Source organism: Talpa occidentalis, unplaced genomic scaffold (genome assembly GCF_014898055.3).
Source record: "Talpa occidentalis isolate TD23 unplaced genomic scaffold, MPIMG_talOcc4v2.1 talOcc4.15, whole genome shotgun sequence".
NCBI classification, from domain to species: domain Eukaryota; kingdom Metazoa; phylum Chordata; class Mammalia; order Eulipotyphla; family Talpidae; genus Talpa; species Talpa occidentalis.
Window position 1 is genome coordinate 11,045,962 of NW_023601543.1, and position 20,583 is coordinate 11,066,544.

Below are 20,583 nucleotides of genomic sequence, written 5' to 3' on the forward strand. Positions count from 1 at the left end.
TAAATCTAGATGGCCGACTATACACCTAGGCTATATGATATAGCCTATTGGGACTATCTTCAAGTATGTGGTCCATCATTGACTGAAAGGTCATTAAGGATGTATGACATACAATGTAGGTACTGTATTTTTTTCTTATCTATTCTAAATGCTCAGAAATTAATTAGACACATCCATGCAATGTTCAACTATAAGTTTCCAAGAACTGCGTCACACATTTCTTGATTCAATGTTATAGATATTTACTACTGCTTATTATATATCGGGCACTATAAAAAATAAATGAATAATACGTGCTCTCTACTTTGTAAAATCCAGTGATGTGATGTGTATTTATAATAAAGATGAGCTGGGCCTCTCCGGTGGCGCAGTGGTTGAGCACTGGGTTGCGAAGCTGCCCGCAGCCTCTGCAGCTCTGGTTCGATCCCCAGATGCTCCCTGGCCACCACCGGAGGAGGGTCCCACATGGCGCGCAGACCTCTCATGCCGCCCGCTGCTCCCCTCAGCAGTGTACTTCGGTCCTTCTGCCTGCTCTGCTCCCCATTCTGGCTCTGGTGAATTCTCTCACCCTCCCATGCTTCTGACTGTACCCAGTGCTTGTATAAATAAATAAATAAATCTTTAAAAAAAAAAAAAATAAAGATGAGCTGGGGAGGAATGCAACTCATACTATAATTGTAACTAACCTACTAATAACTAAATTGACTGATTCAATGCTAAAACTGATGCATAAACCCAGCACTAAAGCTCCAACTTAGGGTGGGGCAGGAGGCAATTGTGGTGCTTATTGCAACTGTTCAAGGAAGCAGCTCTTAGTTGTTCAAACAAATAGTTAATGTGATTGAAGCAGGAAGAACATACACATTTACATTTTATTAAAGTATTGCATAGATACAGACAGTTGGGCACATCCATTTTAAGGCACTGTTCTGGTTTGAATGCAATTCCACAAGAGAGAAAAGAGAAGCCATTACATTCGGTATTTTTCATCTCTACATTCAGACTCCTCCCATGTTACATGTTTATTGCTACTGGGATCTCAATTTTAACCCTACATTTATAGCAGCATCATACAGGGACCTGGATGACAAGAATTAAAGACACATCCTGGCTTTAGCATGTGATATAATTTGGCATTTAATTACAAACTCTCTTGCATTGTTTATTTGTTTCCCAACTCTGGTTTAACTAAAGATATTACAAACTCTTTATGAACCTGACCCATGAATTAATTTCTTCACTAATTTCCATTAAGCCTAGAACAGGACTTGTTAGGCACATAGTAGATACCTCAAAAATATTTATATTAAATATCACTTCCAAGAACTTCAATGGAATAGAAAAAATATATACTTTCCCTAATTCTAATTTAAGGAAAGGATGACTGGTATCTTTATAAGGGAAAATACTTGAATGTCCTATAGCTTGTATTTTATAACAAGGAACTAGGCTGAATGAATATTTTCATGTATTAACAGCTTTAACTGACAGAGAATTCTTTCTTTGCTACAGAAATCTGAGTCACTATCACGGTTATATGAGAATATTTATATAAATAGCAATATGTATATGAGTGAGAGAGAGAGGAAGAGAGCGAGCGAGCGAGTGAGCGAGCGAGAGATAGAGAGAGAGAGAGATTTTGATTATAAGTAAAATTCAAAGAGGGTGTGAATCACTGGGCAACTTGTAAATTACCTGAATTAGTGACCCCTCACCTCCTTAAAATGATGTGTGTGTGTATTACATAAAAGTATATATGTTTAAAGAACTTTTCATAACACCCTTGAAACAACTGGATTAACATCAAGACTATACTGATAGCCATAGAAATATTTGTTTAAGGCAGTGTTTTTCAAGGAATATTTGCAGAATACTAGTTTTGTGGGTTATTATTGGGTGTGCATGAAAAATGGTTCTGAGGTCGAATAGATTTGCAAAACAATGAGCCAAAAAAGGTGCTTTTTCCCCTTTACTGGAGACCTCTCAGAGAGTCTCAAAAGCTGTTCTGCAGTTGTGAATCTAGAAAGGGGAACAGAAGGAAGAGATCCCCAAACTTATGTGCAGAAAATCTCATACAACAAATTGTTCTGTGGTGCACACTTAAGGAAACACTGAATTAAAGAATGGATAAAATTTATAAAGCACTGAGAAATAAGTGGTTGAATGCCAAAGGAGAGTAAAAAATCAGGACACCAGTTCCTTAGCCAGTTTAAATTAAATGAAATTCTACTTGTAGGATTTCAGTTGTCAAGTGGATTCTTCCACATAGGCTTACTTATTGTGAACAAAACAAACCATCAAATTAAGATTCAGCTCTAAGTAGCATCACCACAGACAGCCAACTAAGAGGACTATCAAACTTTGCATAATTCAAAAGAAAAGGTTAAAATCCCAACTTCTTTAAACAAAAAATTTCCATGGAAATAACCCAGTTCTTACCAGGAAAATAACACCACCTTCATCCTTGTGCTCCTGACACGTTTTTATTTTTTGACAAAATCTACTGTCTCCTTTCTTTCTGCTTGGGACATGATAAAACTTTGAACTAATATAATTTACCTTTAATAATGACAGCAGAATAATTATGGTGCTGCTATAATAGACATGTCAGATATACATGATCACCTATTGTATTGACCCTACTCTGGAAAGGACTGTCATCATTTATATGATTTATACTTACATTTATGATACAATTGGCTTAGAACACACAAAAAAATTCATTGTAATAAAAAATAATAGTTGTGGAGACAGAACAAATCAAATCTAGCTAGGAAAGTTACAAGAGTAGGTGGGTAGATACTCTTGAACTCATATGCCTTGGAAGTTTGGTTTTAAAAATAGGGAAAAAGCTGTTCTTATAAGCCAAAACAAAAAGGTTCTTCCAAGACAAACAGGCTGTTGTAGTAAAGATGTTTTTGAGTTAGTGTCAATTTCTGTAGGACCTGTTTTTCCTAACAATTCTTAAAGAAGTCCTCTAAAGTGAGTGACTTGGTGCATAATAAGGCCTGCTCGCTGTCTGAAGCTCTTAGAACAATGACTACACTTGTATGGCTTCTCCCCTGTATGAATTCTTAAATGAATAACAAGACTTGGTCTCTGTCTAAAGCTTTTCCCACAATAATTACATTTAAAAGGTCTCTCTTCAGTGTGGGTTCTCTGGTGCAAAGTAAGGGCTGTTAGTCTACTAAAACTTTTCCCACAGTTATGACATCGATGAGGTTTTTCACCTGAATGAGTTTTTAGATGTCTTTTAAGACTTGATCCATGGCAAAAGCTTTTCCCACACTCAAGGCATTTATATGTTTCTTCTTCAGAATGGGTTCTCTGGTGCCCCATAAGGTGTGACCGCCGAGTAAATCGCTTTTTACATACTGTGCATTCATAGGGTCTCTCCCCTGTGTGAAGTCGTTGGTGTCTATACAGGTCTGAACTACGAAGGAATCTTTTCCCACATTCAGGGCATTTGTGAGGTTCCTCTCCTGAATGGATCCTCTGGTGTCCAGTAAGTTGTGACTTCCGAGCAAAGCATTTTCCACATTGAGAACATCGGTGAGGTTTATCTCCTGGAATCTTTTTCTTATGAGGTCTAGGGTTGAGAGGTTCTTCTACGTTGGAGCTCTCAGGTTTCTCTCCTATGGAGGGGCTCTGATAATCGACAAGTTTTGTTATATCTGTGGGTAATTCCTCTGGGGGGGTTTCCCATTGATTTTCTAACTGTCCATAGTCTTTTTGCAAAATAGGACCATGGAGAGCATTCCCCTCTAAAGTGACAATAAATGGATACAAATTCTCCAGTTTCTTCTGTTTGGAAGTATCTTCTTCATTTTCTATTCCAATCTCAAAACCTGAGGGAAGGAAAAAAAGAAAGCTGCAGATGTCAGTGTCCCATAGAGGAAGGAATATGAGGGAAAATGAAAAGGCATATGAAACCATCAGTAAAAATATGGCAATGCCAAAAAGTAAGAATATGCAGAACTCCTTACCTTTATTAAAGTTGAATTTTTCTTATCTTTCTTCCCCAGTATCAGTGAACAATTACTTACCTATTTTGGAGTCAAGTAATTGTTTAATTTCTTTGGACTCCTGTAGTTCCTTCACCCATTCCTCTTCTCTATTCTCCAATGGGAAGCTCATATCAAGCTTTGGTATTAGATATCCTGGTCATAATAAAGATGAGAAATGTGGCAGTTTGGGTTATCAAAGGGTTTTCCAAAGTTCATGTTGATATCTTGGATATATACATATTGTTGCTTAATATTTACTTCCTCCTCAACTATTATTACTTTACCTGAAATCTTTTACAAGTCTTTTTTTAAAAGATAAGAACACAACAGAAATGAGGAAAACATCCTTTTGTGCTCAATTCAAGGCTGTTCTCTAATCTCTGGAAGAAGAATGAATCAATTCTGTGCTGAAAATCAATGTACTAAATTACTTCTGTATCTATTTTGATAACATTTACTTAGAAAGAGCTAAAATGTGATGTAAATCTTCATAAACTTTTAGCATATTGAAATTGAGAAATGCTGCTGTTGAGTACCAAGTAAAGAGAAAGAGTTATGAAACTTTTTACTGGAGTTATTTCAGTTAAGATTTTCAAATTAAAATTCACTGGGTTGGAGGGCCTCCCTGGTGGCGCAAGGGGTTAAGACGCAACCTATGAAGCTGTCCACAGCCACTGCAGCACGAGTTCAATCCCCAGCCAGGTAGCAACCCACATGGCACAGCAGACCTCTCCTGACTCACCTGCTGCTCCCCTCAGCAGTGTATTTCAGTCAATCTGCCTGTTCTGTTCCCCACTCTGTCTCTGGCGAATCCTCTCACCACCCCCACACCTCTGGCCCATACCCCAGTTTTTGTATGCATAAAAAAATAAATCTTTAAAAAAATTCACTGAGTTGGAAACCAGCAAAAGTAGTTTTTATGTTTGTTTCCTCTGAAATCCAGAAATGGATTTTCTTGAAATTAACCCAAATAACTCAGCATATCTCACTGTCAGTCTAAGGACAACCTCAAAAACTTTCTACATTCACTGCCCCCATGTATCCTACCACCCCTCTCATCTATAGTCTCTGTTGATTTTGTTCTCTTCCCATGCCCCTTCCTCACTTTGGCAAAGTGTTTTGGTCTGCAATGAAGTGTGGGTTGGAAATAATTGATCTGACATTTAAGTGTAGGATGATATTTAAATACCAGTATTTTTAATATTAGCAAGTTAATTTGTTAATTGGGAGAAATTTTAAATTTCAAAACATAGTGGACTAAAATACCTCATTTTATATTTTCATGGATAATAGACAAATATCGATTAAATTTAAGAAGCAAAAATGCATTTTAAATAAAATTCTGCCTAAATTCACAATAATGTTTAGGTTTTTAATTTCAAGGCTAAGAGTCAAATGAAAGGGTATGGAGGCCCAAGTCAAACAAAGTGGAGGCCACAGATCAAAGGAAAATTGCCATAAAGTAAAAATGGAAGTAAAATGAAACTTGAAAGAAGCAGAGTACCAAAGTCTTAGGTGTAAAATACTGACTTATGATTTAAATGTAGTGAGGGAGTTAGAGTTCTGGTATGATATCACAAGAAACTATGCAGACCTACTTCCTGATAAATCTTGTAAATAAATAACCAAACAGTTGCGCATCCCCTGGTGATGCAGGCGGTTGAGTATAGTGCTGTGAAGCTGTCTGCAGCCTCTGCAGTGCCAGTTCGATCCCAGCCGGCCGGCGAGGGTCCCACATGGCAAGGCAGACCTCTCCTGTCGCGCCTGCTGCTCCCCTCAGCAGTGTATTTCAGTCAGTCTGCCTGTTCTGTTCCCCACTCTGTCTCTGGTGAATCCTTTCACCCTCCCACGAATCTGGCCTGTACCCCGGTTCTTGTATATATGGATAAATAAATAAATCTTTAAAAAAAAAATGACCAAACAGTAAAGTCTCTCAAATGGCCTTGAGGTCATATAACAAGTTAACAACCATGTATTTTTGAAAAATGTACAATTCACTAGAACAGTGAGTCTTAGGTCTTTCAACCAAAACCCTTGAACCATCCTCCCAGTTCTATTCTAGGCAGGAATAGCCAAGAGCCCTGAGCACCCTCGCTCCTAGTTTCTATTCAGAATGGTATCTTCCTAGGAGGGACAGGACTTCAGAATTCCTCATACTAGGCCCAGCTACCAAATTCTAGGCAATTGTGGCTTTTTTTCACTCAGTCTCCATTGTGGGATGGATGCTCTACCTTGGGTTCAGTATTGTCGTGAATACTAGGGGCTCAGTTGCCCTTGTAAGGCAATTGTGATTTTTTTTAAAAGATTTATTTATTTATGCATACAAGAGCTAGGGTGCAGGCCAGAGGTGGGGGAGGGATGAGAGGATTTACCAGAGAAAGAGTGGGGAGCAGAACAGGTAGATCTACTGATACACACTGCTGACGGGAGCAGCGGGTGAGACAGGAGATGTCTGCTGCACCATGTGGGTAGCTCCCTGGCCGGGGATCAAACTTGTGCTGCAGTGGCTGCCAATAGCTTCATAGTGCTGAGATTTAACCCCCTGTGCCACCAGGGAGGCCCAAAAATTGTAATTTTAAAGCATCCATATAGGAACATGAGAAGTAAAAGTATCAGTTTTCTTAGGTAACATAATCTTCAATATAGAAAATCCTAAGGAATCCATTAAAACAATTCAAACTAATAAACAATTAAGTAAGATACAGGATATAAGATCAATACACAAAAATCAACTGTAATTCTATATACTTTCAATGTATATAATGAAATTAGGAAAACAGTTCCATTGATGATAACATAAAATGAATAAAATACTTGGGAATATATTTAACAAAAGCCATATAAAACTTATACTCAGAAAACTATAAAATAGTAGTTTTGAAAAAATTAAATTCAATCTGAATAAATGGAAAAGTATCCCATTTAATGCATCACAAAATGTAATGTTGTTAATATGGCAATAGTTCCCAAACTTATCTACAGATTCAACACAACCTCTACCAGCATTCCAATAGATGAGATGAAGAAGAATGCAAGAGAAAGCATTGAAAAGAGAACAGATTATAAGGAAGAGAAATTTGTGAGCTCAAAGACAAAAATCTATAAATTACTCAGGTGAAAGTAAAAAAGATTTTTTAAAAATGAAGACGCTCTATAAGAACTATCCAACTTCATAAGGAAAGGTAACATGAACATAAGGTAATGGGTATCCCAGAAGGTGAAGAAAGAAAGAAGGGAGCAGAGAATTTTACTTAAAGAGATAATACCTGAGAATGTCCCAAAACCGAGGGAAGGAACTGAATATACAAGCTCGTAAATCTAGCAGAACACCCAATTATCTAAATGCAAAAAGATCCATACCAAGATAAGTAAAAAAACCAATTGTGAATAGTAAATAAAAAAATTGTAAGAAGTCAATGATAAAGAACATTAAAGATAGAAGGAAAGAGTATGTATCCTATAAAGATACAATATGATTTCACTCATATGTGGAAAATAAAAAACAAAGTTAACAAAAAACATAAAACTTTTAGATTCTGAGAATAGAATGGTAGTTACCCGGAGGGGTTAGAGAGATGGGAGAATGGGTGAAATGAGCAAAGGGAATAAACTTTATGGTGATGGATGGAAACTATACTTTCTAATGTAGAATATACAGTTGAATTATAATGATGTACACCTGAAATTTATATAATGTTATAAACCAATGTTATTTCAGACTTTAATTTAAAAAAAGGAGAAAGGCCAGTCTTGAAAATGGATGGTGCTAATAAAACTGGATATACATCTGCAAAAGAGTGAAGTTAGACAATTACTTAACACCATATACAAAATTAACTCACAGTAGATTTAGGACCTAAAAGTAAAACCTAAAATTATAAATCTCTTAGAAGAAAATAGAGGTCAAAAGCTTCATGACTTTGGACTTGGCAATGATGTCACCAAAGGCATAGGCAAAAATAAATAAATAAATAAATAAAACCTAAACAGGGTAATTAATGAAAATTTAAAAGTTTTGTTCATCAAAAGATACTATCAATAAAGTAAAATGGCAACCCAAAGAATGGGGGAAATATTTGCAAATCATATATGTGATAAGGGATTAATATCCAGAATATGGTGAAATCTAGAATTCAACAACAATAAAGCAAATGGCCCAATTCAAAAGTGTACAAAGGACTTCAACAGACATTCTCCAATCAGATTACAGATGGCCAATAAGTACAAGCAAAGATGTTACTAACCATTAGGGAAATGCAATTCAAAACTATGAGATAGCACTTCACATCCATTAAAATTGTTACTATCAAAAAAACAAAAACCTGGGCCTCCCTGGTGGCAAAAGGGGTTGAGACGCAACCTATGAAACTAACCACAGCCACTGCAGCATGAGTTCTATCCCCGGCCAGGGAGCTACCACATGGTGCAGCAGACCTCTCCTGACTCGCCTGCTGCTCCCCTCAGCAGTGTGTTTTGGTCAATCTGCCTGTTCTCTTCCCCACTGTCTCTGGTGAATCCTCTCACCACCCACACCTCTGGCCTGTACCCCCATTCTTGTATGCATAAATAAATACATCTTTAAAAAAAAACAGGGGGCCTCCCTGGTGGCGCGGGGGTTAAAGTCTCAAAGCTATCAAGCTATCAGCAGCCACCGCAGTGTGAGTTCCGTCCCCTGGCAGGGAGCTAACCCACATGGCACAGCAGACCTCTCCGGTCTCACCTGCTGCCCCCCTCAGCAGTGTATTTCAATAGATCCGCCTGTTCTGCTCCCCACTCTGTCTCTGGTGAATCCTCTCACCCTCCACATCTGTGGTCTGTACCCCAGTTTTGTATGCATAAATATATACATCTTTAAAAAACAAACAAACAAATAACAAGTATTGGTGAGTATGTAGAGAAACTAGAGCCCTTGTACACTGTTGATAGGAATCTGAGAAGGTACAACTATTGTGGAAAAGACTGCAAATTCCTCAAATATTATAAATGAAATCACCATATGATCCAGCAATTCTACTTGTGATTATATACCCAAAAAAGTAAAAGTAGGGTCTCAAAAAGATATTTGTACACTCATATTCATGATAGCCTATCTAGAAGCAACCCAATGTATATTTGATGAAAAGTGGATAAGCAAAATATGATACACACATACACACACACACACACACACACACACACACAGAGTGGAATATTTTTCAAACTTTAAAGGACGGATTCTAACATATGCTACCACATCAAAAAACTGAGGTGGCCACGCTAAGTGAAATAAGCCTGTCACAAAAGAGACAAATACTGTAAGACTGCATTTAATGGATAAACAGAGCAGTCAAATTTATAGAGATAGAAAATTGAATGGTGGTAACCAGGGAATACAGGGAAGGTGAGAATGGGGAATTCTTGATTAAATGGGCATACAGTATCAGTTTGACAAGATGAAAATAGCTATGAAGATGGACAGCGGTAAAGATTTCACATTAAAAATGTTTTCAATATATTTGAACTGTACACACAAAAATCATTAAGTGGCAATTCTTAAGGTTGTATGTATTTTACTACACTGAAAAAAATATTGAAAAGAAAATAATGATTCTTAGAAACATTATTTAAGCAGAGTCACTGGCTTAAGGGATTCTTAATGCCTCTGCACCTAACAGTCCTGGTGCCCAGCTAGTCCCACAGTGATGTCCCCCCCCCTCTATCAGAAAGGACGATTTTCAATGCTTAATTGGTGTCTGTGCCCAGCCCCAGCCCTGAAGAGCTCTGGAGCTCTTACAACAGAAACCAATGAAAGGAATTGAATCCCTTGTCTTACCCGGGTCTGGAAAGGGCTGGCATTCCCCAGCAGCTGTGTAGTTCAGCTCCTGAGGCCCTGCCTGTGGCATCCACGCCTCTGCCATTGCAGCCTCTGGGGCAGCTCCCATCACTTGGAGCGGGGCTGAGTCCAGGTGCATGTTTGGTGGAATGTTTTCCATTCCCACTGGTGCCAGTTCTTCCAAGAACATTTCCTGGCTATCGATCTGGGGGAAATGCCAGAATTCATCACTGTAAAATCAACACCAGCACTGCCCAGGAGAATTTCATGCCAGCCACCCTGTCATGTTACATGTGGGGGTAGCCATAGGATGAAAACATGAAACAGTTGAAATCAATCTGAACACGTATGATCTAACACAATATATCTAGCAACCATAGCTTTAGAGTGTAATTAGTTAGCAATTATTGAGAGAGTTCACTTACTTCATTTATTACACTGAGTCTTCTGAAATGGGGGGACACTCAGAGCAGACCTCTCTTTGGACTAGCCATGTTGCTAGGGCTCAGGAGCCCCCCTTGGCTAGAGCTACCATACTGGGTAGTGCCTGATTAGACCACTCGGATTAAAATCTCACATGGTGAACCAAACCAAGAAGGCAGACAAAGACAGGAAAACCATGAACTCATTCCATGCTAGGGGGGTCCAGAAAGTCTGGGAGCCTCCTGTTCAGATGGTCTAACAGCAGAGCCCCATCAACACACAGGCTGAGTGTCCCTCATACCCACCCAGAAGCACTTCCTCCTTGTCCCAAAGAATTTGCCCTGTGCTCAGCTATGGCTCACCCCCAACAGAGGCTGTGCAAGGTGGTTCTGAACGCAGGCCAGTGTCTGTCCTCATGGGGCACTTGGGCTATGATGTTGGGGGTGGCCACTGGAATTTAGTGGGCTGGACATGGGATTATAATTCACAGTGCGGAACCGCTGAGGTCCCTAACGACTGTGGAACACACCACCCCCAGTATTCAACAGGTAAAAAGAACCTGTCAACAACCTCACTGTCACTCATAAACTTAAAATTATTCCTTTCTTTTTAATAAATTTTGCAAAACTTGAAATTCACAGGAATGCTTAAACCTCCACTTTGGAAATCACATGTCCACCAGCAACCTGGCTCCGAGTGGGGGCTCTCTCAGCCTACATGCAGCCTGTCACCTTCCCTGGTGACATCAAGTCTTCTGGTGTGGTCATCCTCAAACTTGCTGAATGCTTGTTAGTTCATAATCGACTGCCAGCCTCTTCCTGCTTAGATATCCATCCAGACTCTACTGGATTCAGGACTGGCAATTTTCCTTACATAGAGCCAGAGAATAAATATTTTATGCTTTACAGATCATGTTGGTCTATTGCCTGTTTTGTTTTTCCTCTTCCTTTTGTAATCAAACTTTTAAAAGTTCATAACCATTATGAGCTTATGGGCTATAAACAGGCCTTGGGCTGCATTTGGACTATAGACCACAAAGCACTTATATTGATATTTTCAACTTTCTGTAGCTAAGTAGGTTATATTATCCATAATCAACTTTCAGGATACTAAAGAAGATATTATCAAATATTTGTTAAAGAAGAGGAGTTGAGGACCTCCCTGGTGGTGCGGGGGTTAAAGTCTTGGCAGTGTATTTCAGTAGATCCGCCTGTTCTGCTCCCCACTCTCTCTCTGGCGAATTCTCTCACCCACCCCCCCATACCTTGCGTCTATAGCCTGGTGCTTTTATGCATAAATAAATGTAAATAAATCTTTAAAAAAATAAAAGGAGTTGAGTTTACTAATTGAGAATCACTGCCCATACTGCTAACTCCATCTGAAGTAAAAATGAGGTGAATTGAGGGGAAATCTTGGGGTTCACTTATAGCATGTCTAATCTAATACAAGATGTCTCTCCTACTTCTGTTTGTCTAATTACCAAGACCCCAAACTTTTCTCACCTGCTGCTCTGGTATTTCAAGTTCCCTCTGTAAGTCCTCTATCAGTGACACAACTCTTTCTCTATTCTCTGGGCAATGTTCCCTCACCCAGGTCTCTATTTCCATGGGCAGAATGGTTAGAAATTGCTCCAGCACTAGCAGCTCCAGGATTTGTTCCTTGGAACGCATCTTTGGCTTCAGCCATTGACAGCACAGCTCCCAGAGTTTGTTGAAAGCTTCATGAGGCCCCGCTGCTTCTTTGTACTGGAACTGCCTGAAGCGCTGACGGAAGACTTCACAGTCAGTATCATATTCCTGAAACACCGAGCCCTGATTCAAGGAGGCCTGGATCGCACAACCCAGGGCCACAGCCATCGCCCCCTGCTGGCAGTCTACAGTTTCTCTGGGGCCTCAAGTCTCAGACTCCAATTTCTTTCTTTCTTTAGAGGTCAGGGGGAGCCACCTACAGCTGAGGACAGGAAGAAATGAGAAAGGAGAAACAGGAGTGGTTACCAGAGGGCATACTTACCCCCTCAACCTGCTTACTTTTCACCAAAGCCCTAAAGCAGCCGCTCATTCTCTTTTTGGTGGCTTTGACAATCTGGTTTCTCTTCCTAGAAAAATGCACACACACAATTCTGCAGCCAGTTTCAAAAACATCCGCATGATGCTCAAGACCATACACAGACCCTCTGGAACTGTGCTGTCAGATACAGTAGACATTAGTTCCCTGTGACACTTTCAGGTTCAATTCATCAAAACTGAAAACTCAGTAGCTCAGTCACATGAGCCACATTCCCAGTGCTCAGCAGACATTCTTGCAGAATTCTCTAGTGGACAGCTCTTCCAGAATTCCACGGACCCCCGGCTAGAACCCCATGACTTCCATGACCCCCAAGGAATGTGCCGGCCTTACCCCCACTCCCAGGCTAGCAGCAATTCTCTTGTGGTTCTGAAGATTGCTAAGCCACAAGCGAAATGGGGCAGCAATGCACACAACACTGGTGAATAACCCTGAAAGTCCATGTAGCTCTGAGCAACTCTGAGTACCTTCAGTCACAGACTCTTAGGCTAGAGCCCTGCTCTGCAACAGCAGCAAATGATCAGCCCCTCTTGCTTTTCCCCTGGTGCCTGCACTTCAGCCAACATCCCTTGACCCTCATGCTGCAATAGCATGCCAAGGGGCTGTGTCATGAGACAATGACACAGCAACTGGGCAGGCAGTGGGACTCTGGTCTGCGTTCATAAGGAAGGACATTTATCCCACTTATCCTGCTCTGTGCTGGGGCTGTTCTAACCCCCCTTGGGGTTCATTTAGCCCCACCCAGTGTCAGGAGGTGAGGACTAACCAGAGGTACAGAATAGAGATGAGGGGACTGAGGTCTGAGCTCAGGGGAACTGAACACATCGTCCCAGGTCACAAAGTCAGTGCCAGGGAAATGGTGATGAGGTTCGATCCATAGACCCCTGCAAGGCTCAAGTCTCCAACCAACATGCAGATGTCCTTAGTGCCCTCCCTGTGGTCATAGAGCTGGTCATGTTGAGGACCGTGACAGCTGAGGGTCCTTAGTGAACAGAATTTCACAGAGCACCAGGATAAAGGCAGCAACAAAGTTTATTAGAAATGATAAGCCCAAACACTGCAAGAAGCAGTGGGCAGTCAGTAGGAAAGTGGGAGAACCGCTTTGACCAGTAAAGTGGTAGGTTTTCAAGGATTTCCCTTTCTGGGTTCAGAGGGTTCCCTCTTCATTCTGCATGCTTTTCTCCCATCACTCTTTCCAATTCGGGGACTAAGTGAAACTCCCCCTTCTTCCTTCCCTCTTTTGGAGTCTGGGAGAAACTGTACTTAAGACTTTTTTCCCAGGTAGGGCTTCCCTGGTGGCGCAGGGGTTAAGTCTCAGCACTATCAAGCTACTGCCAGCCAATGCAGCACTAGGCCGATCCCTAGCCAGGGAGCTGACCCACATGGCGCAGCAGACCTCTCCTGTCTTGCCCGCTGCTCCCCTCAGCAGTGTATTTCAGTCAGTCTGCCTGTTCTGCTCCCCACTCTGTCTCTGGTGAGTCCTCTCACCCTCCTGCACCTCTGATCTACACCCCAGTTCTTGCATGCATAAATAAAAAAATTAAAAAAGACTTCCCAGGCCTCCCAGACCTTATCTGATCCTTGAAACAGAGCGATAGGCACAGCTGGACTGTGGGATGACAGAGATGCAGCTGTGCTCCTCTGGGGGAGTGTGGGAGAACCCATTTCTATACCTAACATTCCCCCCTCCGGAGACAAAGGACCAAAATCTTTTGGAGGTGTGAAGGGACTAGGTCTAATCTGCTGAAGCTTCTTCCTGTTGGGAACGGGCAGTGTCCCTGCCTGTGGGCCCTGCTCTGAGGTCCCTAGGCTTTCCCTAGGATATTAACTGAAGAACTGGGCATTCACATTAGGTCCCATCAAGAGTGGGGCAGTTTGAGGGTCCTGTAAGACAATCATCTATACTATGCATCCTGAAAGAGATACTTAATAAATTTAAAAGGCACCATTCAAAAGATAAACCCAAGATGACTATTTTGTAAGCCAGTTCCATGGATTTGACACCACTTGAACTTCAACCTTTTAGAGAAGGGGACTAAGTGATTTAAGAAGCAAGGGTCAAAGATCAAAAGTGATAAGCATATTTCACTAACAGTAGCCACAAGACTAAATGAGTCCATTAATTTATCCAAACCAATTAGAAAAGACTGCTTATAATAGGAGTCCAGAGTAGGATTCAGTGTTTTAATACTGCCCCACCTCTAGGAGGCTGGGTTTTTTTTCTGTGTTTTTAGTTTCCACACAACCCTGGAGCTCAGCTCAAGGTTGCTGGTATTACTTGTCTGTAAATACAAATCTCAAAGAGAAAAAGTTAATCATTTTTTTTTCTTGTGTTCTTTTATTTATTTATTTGTTTGTTTGTCTGTTTATTTATTTATTTATTTTGTGGAACCCTCTCCTGAGGCCGGGGAACGAACAGGAGCTGCAGAGGCTGCGGGCAGCCTCGCAGCCCAGTGCTCAACCGCTGTGCCACCAGGGGAGGCCCTTTTCTTGTGTTCTTTAAAATCTGAGAATGATTTAATAATTTAGCCTCCACTACAGTCCTCTGCCTTTAAGTGTTTTTTTTTTTTTTAAATCTTGAGAAATTTGGGGCAATGGCCAATCTGGAAAAAACTTAAAAAAAAACTTTACAACGTAGAAATTATTTGATTATTTTATATAACTAGATTTTTGTGCAAAGAATTTCCTGTCTAGTTTACAGGTTTACAAAACCTCAAAATATTTAAGAGGCATGAAAACTTGATGTCTACAAAAAAATGTATATTACTGAAATATAGTTTTCTCTCTGTCTTCACACTAGTTTTATCACAACAAAATTAATTTATTTGCAAGCCAAGTCTATCTTAAATATGCTTGGCCAATTTACATAAATTCAGCAAGAATAGAAATAACCATGCAGACCTTTAAATTTTGCTTTGCTGTACCTCATTATAAGGAACTTCAGATTGAGAGCCCTTAAACAGCCAGTTTGTTAAGGCTTAAGACCAGGCCAAGGTCTCACCATCACACTTTGTCTGTAATACCAGCATCTTTGCACAAATTTCTCTTCTCTTGAGGTTTCCAAGATGTCCTATAGTTTCTGAGCCTGCCAAAGGTGACCTTCTTTAACCTCCCAATAGACCAGCTATACTCCTTAACGAGGTCCCAGGTTATTTCTTTGTTGGCTTTGAAATTAATCTGCTTCCTGAAAACATAATATTCCAGACAAAGCCTTGGTAAAACACCATGTTTCCAGCTGTCTATTATAGAGAGGGGAGAAAGAATCTTACTGGATTTATGCAAAAAACAAAAACAAATAACCATGAGATATCAGAATATTTAGTGAAAGTTTTAAGGTGTCAGGGAGAGAAAAGCAAAGGCTCAGGTCTGTTTACAAAAAAATGTAATTAACCATGGCTGTAGGTCATAGCTTAAAAAAAAAGAAGAAAAAGTTTTCTTAATTTTTTAGAGTTTATTTAGATTCATCTTTATTTTAACCTGTTGTTAGCAACTATTATGCATCCAGTTCCTTTTTATAACTTGCACTTTATTTTCAGATCCATGATAAATCTGAATTTTAAAGTCAAAGTGTTTTTCCTGCAAAATGCTCTGAAAACAAAACATTAGAATAAGTATTTTTTGTAAATGGCATAAGACTTTAAAATGCCCATAATTAAAGATCTGATTATAATGCAACTGACAAGAAAGTTTGTTCAACTTTTGGTGGCATACAGTATTTCAGAACAAGACTCAGAAATGACCAGTAATAGTATATCAGAATGTAGTAGGTTTTCAAAGAAGTTTGATATAATTTTTGGACATTTTTATTAATAGTCAGCCACATTAAATATTTTTCCTTATGTGACAATGCTTCCCTGAAGTTTTTCCCTATAGTTCATTGCTTATTATCTTTCCCACAAGGAGGGAACAATTTCCTCCTAGGGGAATGTTACCTAGGAGTTCCTGTCGGATGTCCAATAGTTTCCTTTTTAATTAAAGACTTTTAGTATTCTGATTCTGGGGAAGTTTAAACATTCATACAGATTACCACAAAACCATACTTAATTATCCAGTCAAACAGAGCAGCAATGACTCAAAATGCAAATATATTTTTAATAAAGTTCAACTCTTGCTGATGAGACTTTACCTAAAGACAATTTAGCTGAAGTCCCAGATTTTAAGATTACTTAAAGTTTATTGACAATAGTTTAAAATATTTTTGTCCTTTAATTAGAACTTTTAACTCTTAAAATCTTGGTTTTCTAATTCTTAAATTGCAAACAATTATAAGAACTGTTATATTATTCCTTTAGATTGAAAGACATAATACCTAAATGATTACAGTTTTAGCTTTTCCTAGGATAGAATTTCAAACCAGTGAAACTGACATCAATAAATCATAATATTTGAAATCTTTCTTTTTCTTACCCTCATTCCATAAACTTTTATCAACTTTCATGGACCTTTTATGACATGCTATATTGCTTCTTTTCGTTACCAAAATAAACCTCATGTCTTTTTGTTCCTTATATTTTAATCCAGAAAATACCTTCTTATTCCTGGTTTGTTCTCCGTGCCTATTTGCTATATGGATTTTTAATTTTTTTAACCACTATCCTTAACTCATGATAAAAGTGCAAAGTCGAGATAAAAAGTTCTAGCAGTTTGAATTTAAAGACTCTGTTTTTGATTTTTTTTCTTTAGTCTCTGTAGCAAAGTTTTTTCTCCTGGGATGTTACATTCCAATAAATGATTAGTATCATAACACTCATGCCTCCTGCCTGGATCACCACAATAATGGGGCTTTATTATCTTTACCATAAGGAAGTGGAACTGAGAGGAAAGTGAAGGGGAGAAGTAGGATTTTCGGAAAAAAGTGACTTCAAATATTTTCTTAATTGTCTCAAACCCCAAAAGATTTTTACCCAAATGTTTGTTACCGAGTTTGTATTTTAAAGTCAATACCTGATTGCCACTCAAAACCTATGCATAAGGGCCTCCCTGGTGGCGCAAGGGGTTAAGCACTGTACCATGAAGCAATCCGAAGCCTATGAAGCACAAGTTCGATCCCCGGCCCGCCAGGGAGCAACCCAAATGGCGCAGCAGACCTCTACCGTCTCACCTGCTGCTCCCCTCAGCAGTGTATTTTGGTTAGTCTGCCAGTTCTGTTCCCAACTCTGTCTCTGGTGGACCCTCTCACCCCCCACACCTCTGGCCTGTGCCCAGCTCTTGTATGCATGAATGGGTAAATCTTTAAAAAAAAAAAACAAAAAAACTGTGCATAAGCCAGTTCTGAACACTTTCCCAACCTAGGCTGTAAAGATTCAATGATAAAATAGTGTTCAAGTTCAGATACCATTCTCAGGTCGTTTTACCATCCTTCAATGTGTCTCGTGGCCAGGCCACATTATAGAGAAAGATGAATTTTTCTTGAAAGAATCTAAATTTAACTGATTAATGGTGAATAATACAGCCCACGGGTAAATTTCTGGGTAAATTTCTGGTGTAAATAAAACATTTCCCATTACCTAAAAGTAGGGATGGGATCATTGTCCAGAGCTGAAGGAGAAAGACAAGTCGTTTCTCTCCCTATCTGGCCCTGCATGCAAGGGGGCTCTGCCTGGCCCCACATTCAAGGGGATCCCTTTAAGCTTTGGTGTCCACTCTTTGCACCTACCTGGGGTACCAGAGAGATAAGACCTGTGTAGACGATGTCCCACTATAAGAGAAGGGGCTCCTGGATGTATACCATGACTCTGGGCATTAAGAAAGTTAAGTAAGAGAAAGAAGGTTTTGTTCCAGAAATGCCTTGTTCGAATTCTACTGGCTCACATGGAACAAAGGAGAAGAGGATTTAAGTGCCAAGATTGCCAGGGCAGAGGCAAAGATGACAGGTGAGAGGAGGCCAGGGAGCAGAGTGATAAGATGTGAGTCATGGAGGTGACTGTAAAACTTTTCAAAAGGAATCAGCCACAAGAAAATATGCTTGAGAGAGACTGGTGGAAACACAGAAAGGACAGTTCCATCTCTGACACCAGCCTTCCAAATATGCCTGTAGGAAAACAAGTGAGAGGATTTTTGGGCCCCATATTCCCTGAAATCCAAACCAGGGGCAGAGGGGTTAAGGTAGTTAGTAAGGAAGAAGGGGGTTGTGAACAGAGTGGCCTCAGGGACTCCTGCTCAGCACAGGGATGTAACCCCTGGCAGCCTTCCAAGAGGACTGTGAGGTCCCACCCAAGGAGGTTTGAATCTGCATGGTGTGGGCTTTCCTGTTACCCCAAAACCAGGAAGCTACCATCCAAGTGTAAGATGAGATTATGTCCTGAGATGGTCAGAAGTAGAACAGAAAGCCAGAGGAAAAAAAGGAGAATGGAGAAGAGAGCAAGGACCAGCAGGGCACAGCTTAGTTCACCACTTAACTGTCCTTTGCTTTCAATGAATGCTGATAGGACTTAATTTGGGGATTTGGTGAAAAATGCATGGGCAAACATCCCTTCACAGCTGTCACATGTTGAGGACCTTGACACCCGAGGGTCCTTGGTGTCTCTCAAGAAAAGAATTTCACGAAGCACCAGGATAGAGCCAGCAACAAAGTTTATTAGAAAGCCATAGGACAGAGAACTGCAAGCAGTGGGCATCTCAAGAAAGTGGGAGAGCCCCCCCCCCCCTTCTGCCAACCAGTAAAGCGGTAGGTTTTCAAGGATTTTCCTTTCTGGGTTCAGAGGGGTCCCTCTTTGCTCCCATCCCTCTTTCCAATTCGGGGACTAACTGAAACTCCCCCTCCCTCCTTCCCTCTTTTGGAGTCTGGGGAAAACTGTAGTTAAGACTCTTCCCAGGCCTCCCAGACCTGCTAGACCTTATCTGGTCCTTGAAACAGAGCAATAGGCCCAGCTGTACTGTGGGGTGGCAGAGATGCAGCTGTGCTTCTCAGGGGGCTGGGGGAGAGTCAATTTCTATCCCTAACCGTCACATGCATGTCTCCACAGGTGACAAAGGCGGAACCTGCCCACCTGCTTTAGGTCCTCTCCCTGTATTTGTTGAAAAGCTCGGGTACCTGTCCCCTTTCCTGGAGTGGGACAAGTAAAAAACCCACTTGACTTCCCACCATCCACTTTCTGTCCCATATTCCTCTTCACCCGGACCTTATCCTGGACTTGGCAGCCGATTGATCTTTTAGACTTGGATAACCTTGTGCAACCCTGCCCTGGTGCTTCCCTTTGCCTCCCGAGCATAACCACAGTATCTACTTCATAAAATGCCCCGCCCTGGATCCGGATCCGGATCCGATTCCATGGAAAGCAAATGTGCCTGGCACAGTGAAAATGCTCAAGAAAGACCACTGCTGCTAAGGATTGATTCCTAGAAGCTTCTTTTTCTCCAGCCGAGGCCCCCACCGTGGCTGGAGGGCACCCAGGATCGTGTGGTTGGGGCTGTGGCCCCACCTTTCATCCAAGGCAGCCTCACAGCTGGGCAGCCCTCCCCTGACTGACCCAAACCCTTCCCTGTATCTACCAGGGCCCGACCCTGCGGGCTTCCCTCCAGCGGCCCTTTGGGAAAACTTCCCCGCGGGCCTGATGGCTTCTCTCCAAAGTCTGCTAAGGCACCCGCGCTCACAGGCCCAGGGGTCGAGGTGTGTGAAAAGAAAGGTACTGGGGGAAAAGAGGAGGGCACGTCCCTAAAAGCCTACAAGCTGGTTAAAATCGGGTGCTGGGCGCGCGGGAGCGGCCCCGAGCGCTCCCAGGCGAGGACATCCTGCAGCCTGGTGGGGCGCTCCCAGCCCAGCTGCCCCTCGGGAAGGCCCGGCCGGGTCGCCGGGAGTGGGGAGGGGATCCGGGCCGGACAGGGGCCCGCTGCCCGCCGTTCCTCCCCACACCCGCCGCCTAGTCAGGACTGGAGGCAGCCCGTTAGCGTTAGCCCGAGCGGGCGAAGGGAGCCCCGCTACCCGCGCCCGCGCCCCAGGGACGGCCACGCCCTCTGGCCGCTCCGGGACTCACCGTCTCAGCGCCCACGGCTCTCTCAGGCTCACCGGGTGCAACTACCCAGGGCGCAGGCGCGCGGGCTCGCGGCGGACTACACCTCCCGTCAGGCCTCGCGCCGTCCGCCCAGCCGTCCGGGCCCAGAGGCTGCTGACGTGGAGAGGCTGTGACTTTCCCTGGCCTGCTGCAGGATTCTGTGGCTTAGGAAGTCACCCCATTTCCGGTCCTAAATCTCTTCCCCAGGGATTGGCGGGGCGTGTTCTAGGTCTTGATGCGGGTGAGAGCTTCTCTCCCATCAACCCTCGAGTTACGGGAGCGGGTT

The 20,583-nt window shown here is 41.7% G+C and overlaps 1 protein-coding gene across 2 annotated transcripts; it reads right to left on the reverse strand.

Annotated features, from left to right (window-relative positions):
- Positions 1-685: 685 nt before the first annotated feature.
- On the reverse strand, positions 686-20,331 carry ZNF449 (zinc finger protein 449). Of its 2 annotated transcripts, none has more exons than XM_037511893.2 (5): positions 20,280-20,321; positions 12,253-12,337; positions 9,820-10,024; positions 4,047-4,160; positions 686-3,848 (listed from the first exon to the last, which is right to left on the reverse strand). In XM_037511893.2, the coding sequence occupies exons 2-5, from the start codon at positions 12,298-12,300 to the stop codon at positions 2,965-2,967; spliced, it is 1,251 nt and encodes a 416-aa protein (XP_037367790.1). In that variant the 5' UTR covers positions 12,301-12,337; positions 20,280-20,321; the 3' UTR covers positions 686-2,964. The 2 variants fall into 2 exon arrangements, with proteins under 2 accessions (XP_037367790.1, XP_037367789.1); XM_037511892.2 differs by lacking the exon at positions 12,253-12,337 and adding an exon at positions 11,745-12,192 and having other exon boundaries at positions 806-3,848; positions 20,280-20,331.
- Positions 20,332-20,583: the final 252 nt, after the last annotated feature.

Excerpts from the sequence above, each read along its gene's own strand:
- ZNF449 (XM_037511892.2), bottom strand. The coding sequence starts at position 12,098 with ATGGCTGTGGCCCTGGGTTGTGCGATCCAGGCCTCCTTGAATCAGGGC. Across the intron at positions 10,025-11,744 it reads TTGAAATACCAGAGCAGCAG|ATCGATAGCCAGGAAATGTT; the intron begins GTGAGAAAAGTT and ends CATTTCCCCCAG. Across the intron at positions 3,849-4,046 it reads ATTACTTGACTCCAAAATAG|GTTTTGAGATTGGAATAGAA; the intron begins GTAAGTAATTGT and ends TCCTTCCCTCAG.